The sequence below is a fragment of the Emiliania huxleyi genome (assembly GCF_000372725.1).
Source record: "Emiliania huxleyi CCMP1516 unplaced genomic scaffold EMIHUscaffold_2843, whole genome shotgun sequence".
NCBI classification, from domain to species: Eukaryota; Haptophyta; order Isochrysidales; family Noelaerhabdaceae; genus Emiliania; species Emiliania huxleyi.
In genome coordinates, this window is record NW_005199898.1 from 1 (window position 1) to 2232 (window position 2232).

At 69.5% G+C, this 2232-nt stretch overlaps 1 protein-coding gene across 1 annotated transcript; it reads left to right on the forward strand.

Moving 5' to 3' along the window:
• The first annotated feature begins 464 nt into the window (after positions 1-464).
• Positions 465-1918, forward strand: EMIHUDRAFT_471709 (hypothetical protein). Its single transcript, XM_005776082.1, has 2 exons — positions 465-1030; positions 1305-1918. Exons 1-2 carry the CDS (start codon positions 470-472, stop codon positions 1725-1727), a joined length of 984 nt encoding a protein of 327 aa, XP_005776139.1. The 5' UTR covers positions 465-469; the 3' UTR covers positions 1728-1918.
• The last annotated feature ends 314 nt before the right edge of the window (positions 1919-2232 follow it).

Sequence of the window (2232 nt, forward strand, 5' to 3'; positions counted from 1 at the left end):
TGTGTGTGCGTGCGTGCGCGTGTGTGTGTGTGTGTGTGTGTGTGTGTGTGTGTGAAAGCGCCGTCGCAACTGCCATGTCGGCCCAGGCCCGGCCCCCCGGGCAGGTTGTAGGCTGGTGCTCTCGCCCCGCTGGCGGCGCGGACCGGTGCCGCGGCTCCGAGCCCTCCTGTGGGCCCGCGGCGGCTCGCCGTCGCGGTGCCGAACAATGGGATCGGTGCGGATTCATCCCGGCGTGCCGCCGGTGCCGCTTCTTCGGCGTGCCCGCCCACTCGTTCAAAATGTCTTCGAGCCTGTGTATAAATAAATAAATAAATACAACGGACATCCCAAGCTAGGGCTGGGTCGAGGACAGACACGTCCCCACCTTTGCAGGATTTTGCAAAAGCGAGGGGGGAGGGCGCATCGCCGCGCGGAGCCTGTGTGCTGGCGAGAGATGCGTTGCATAAATTCTTTTTCGGAATCTCCACCAATGTGCAACAGCCGCCTACTTCTCCTCTCCGCCATCGCTGCGCCGGCGCGAGGGCTCGCCATAGCCGCGAGCCCCGCGGGCGCGTGGTGGCCCGCGGCTGGCGCGGATGCCGGGGCGGCGCCTGGTTTGGGCGCCGGGCGCGCAGCGGCGGTGCCCGCAGCGAGCCGAGATGACTGGGAGGAGGGCTCATACTCTGCGGCGATCGTCGCCTGCGCCGACTCGGGTGACTGGGAGTCGGCGTGCAGCCTGCTCCGCGAGATGGACGGCGCAGGCTTCCGCATCCAGGGGCGGCCGCTCACCGCTGCGCTGCGAGCGACGGCGGCTGCGGGCGAGTGGGGCGCCGCGATGTCGCTGCGGCGGACGGCGCAGGAGCGGGGCGTGGCACTGTCGCGCGCAGGGTACGCGCACCTCATCGGCCTCGCCGTCGACTCGGGCCGCGACGACGACGCCGCGCGCCTCTACGCGGCCGCCGCCGGGGAGCGAAAGTTTAGTCACTGGCGTGACGACGAGCCGCTCACACTTGACTTGCACGACATGAGCACGGCGGTGGCGGCGACGGCGGTGCGCCACGCGCTGTCGCACGAGGTCGGGAACTACTTGCACGCGGACCTGCGCATCGTCACGGGGTCCGGCAAGCACTCCCCTGGGGCAGCGCCGCGGCTGTTGCCCAGGTGACTCTCTCTCTCTCTCTCTCTCTCTCTCTCTCTCTCTCGCGCGCGCGCGCGCGCGCGCGCGCGCGCGAGAGAGAGAGAGAGAGAGAGAGAGAGAGTCACCTGGGCAACAGCCGCGGCGCTGCCCCAGGGGAGTGCTTGCCGGACCCCGTGACGATGCGCAGGTCCGCGTGCAAGTAGTTCCCGACCTCGTGCGACAGCGCGTGGCGCACCGCCGTCGCCGCCACCGCCGTGCTCATGTCGTGCAAGTCAAGTGTGAGCGGCTCGTCGTCACGCCAGTGACTAAACTTTCGCTCCCCGGCGGCGGCCGCGTAGAGGCGCGCGGCGTCGTCGTCGCGGCCCGAGTCGACGGCGAGGCCGATGAGGTGCGCGTACCCTGCGCGCGACAGTGCCACGCCCCGCTCCTGCGCCGTCCGCCGCAGCGACATCGCGGCGCCCCACTCGCCCGCAGCCGCCGTCGCTCGCAGCGCAGCGGTGAGCGGCCGCCCCTGGATGCGGAAGCCTGCGCCGTCCATCTCGCGGAGCAGGCTGCACGCCGACTCCCAGTCACCCGAGTCGGCGCAGGCGACGATCGCCGCAGAGTATGAGCCCTCCTCCCAGTCATCTCGGCTCGCTGCGGGCACCGCCGCTGCGCGCCCGGCGCCCAAACCAGGCGCCGCCCCGGCATCCGCGCCAGCCGCGGGCCACCACGCGCCCGCGGGGCTCGCGGCTATGGCGAGCCCTCGCGCCGGCGCAGCGATGGCGGAGAGGAGAAGTAGGCGGCTGTTGCACATTGGTGGAGATTCCGAAAAAGAATTCTGAAAATGCAAGCCTCTCTCACAGCACACTGGCACGACAAGGGCGCAGACTGGCGCGGACTGGCACACACACAGGCTCACCACCGGAGCCGCCTAAGCGACTCCGTTAAGAACGGCAATGCACTCCGCACCATGCACAATGCCGCTCTCCCCGCACGGTAGCTCGTTCACCGTCTGCCACGCCACGGCGGTTGTGGAGGACGACAGACAAGCGCTGCATCTGCAGCCCGTGCCAGTTCTTGGGGGTCCATGTGACCTCGCCCAGGTGCTGAGCGTGCGAAAGTTTGTTGCTCAG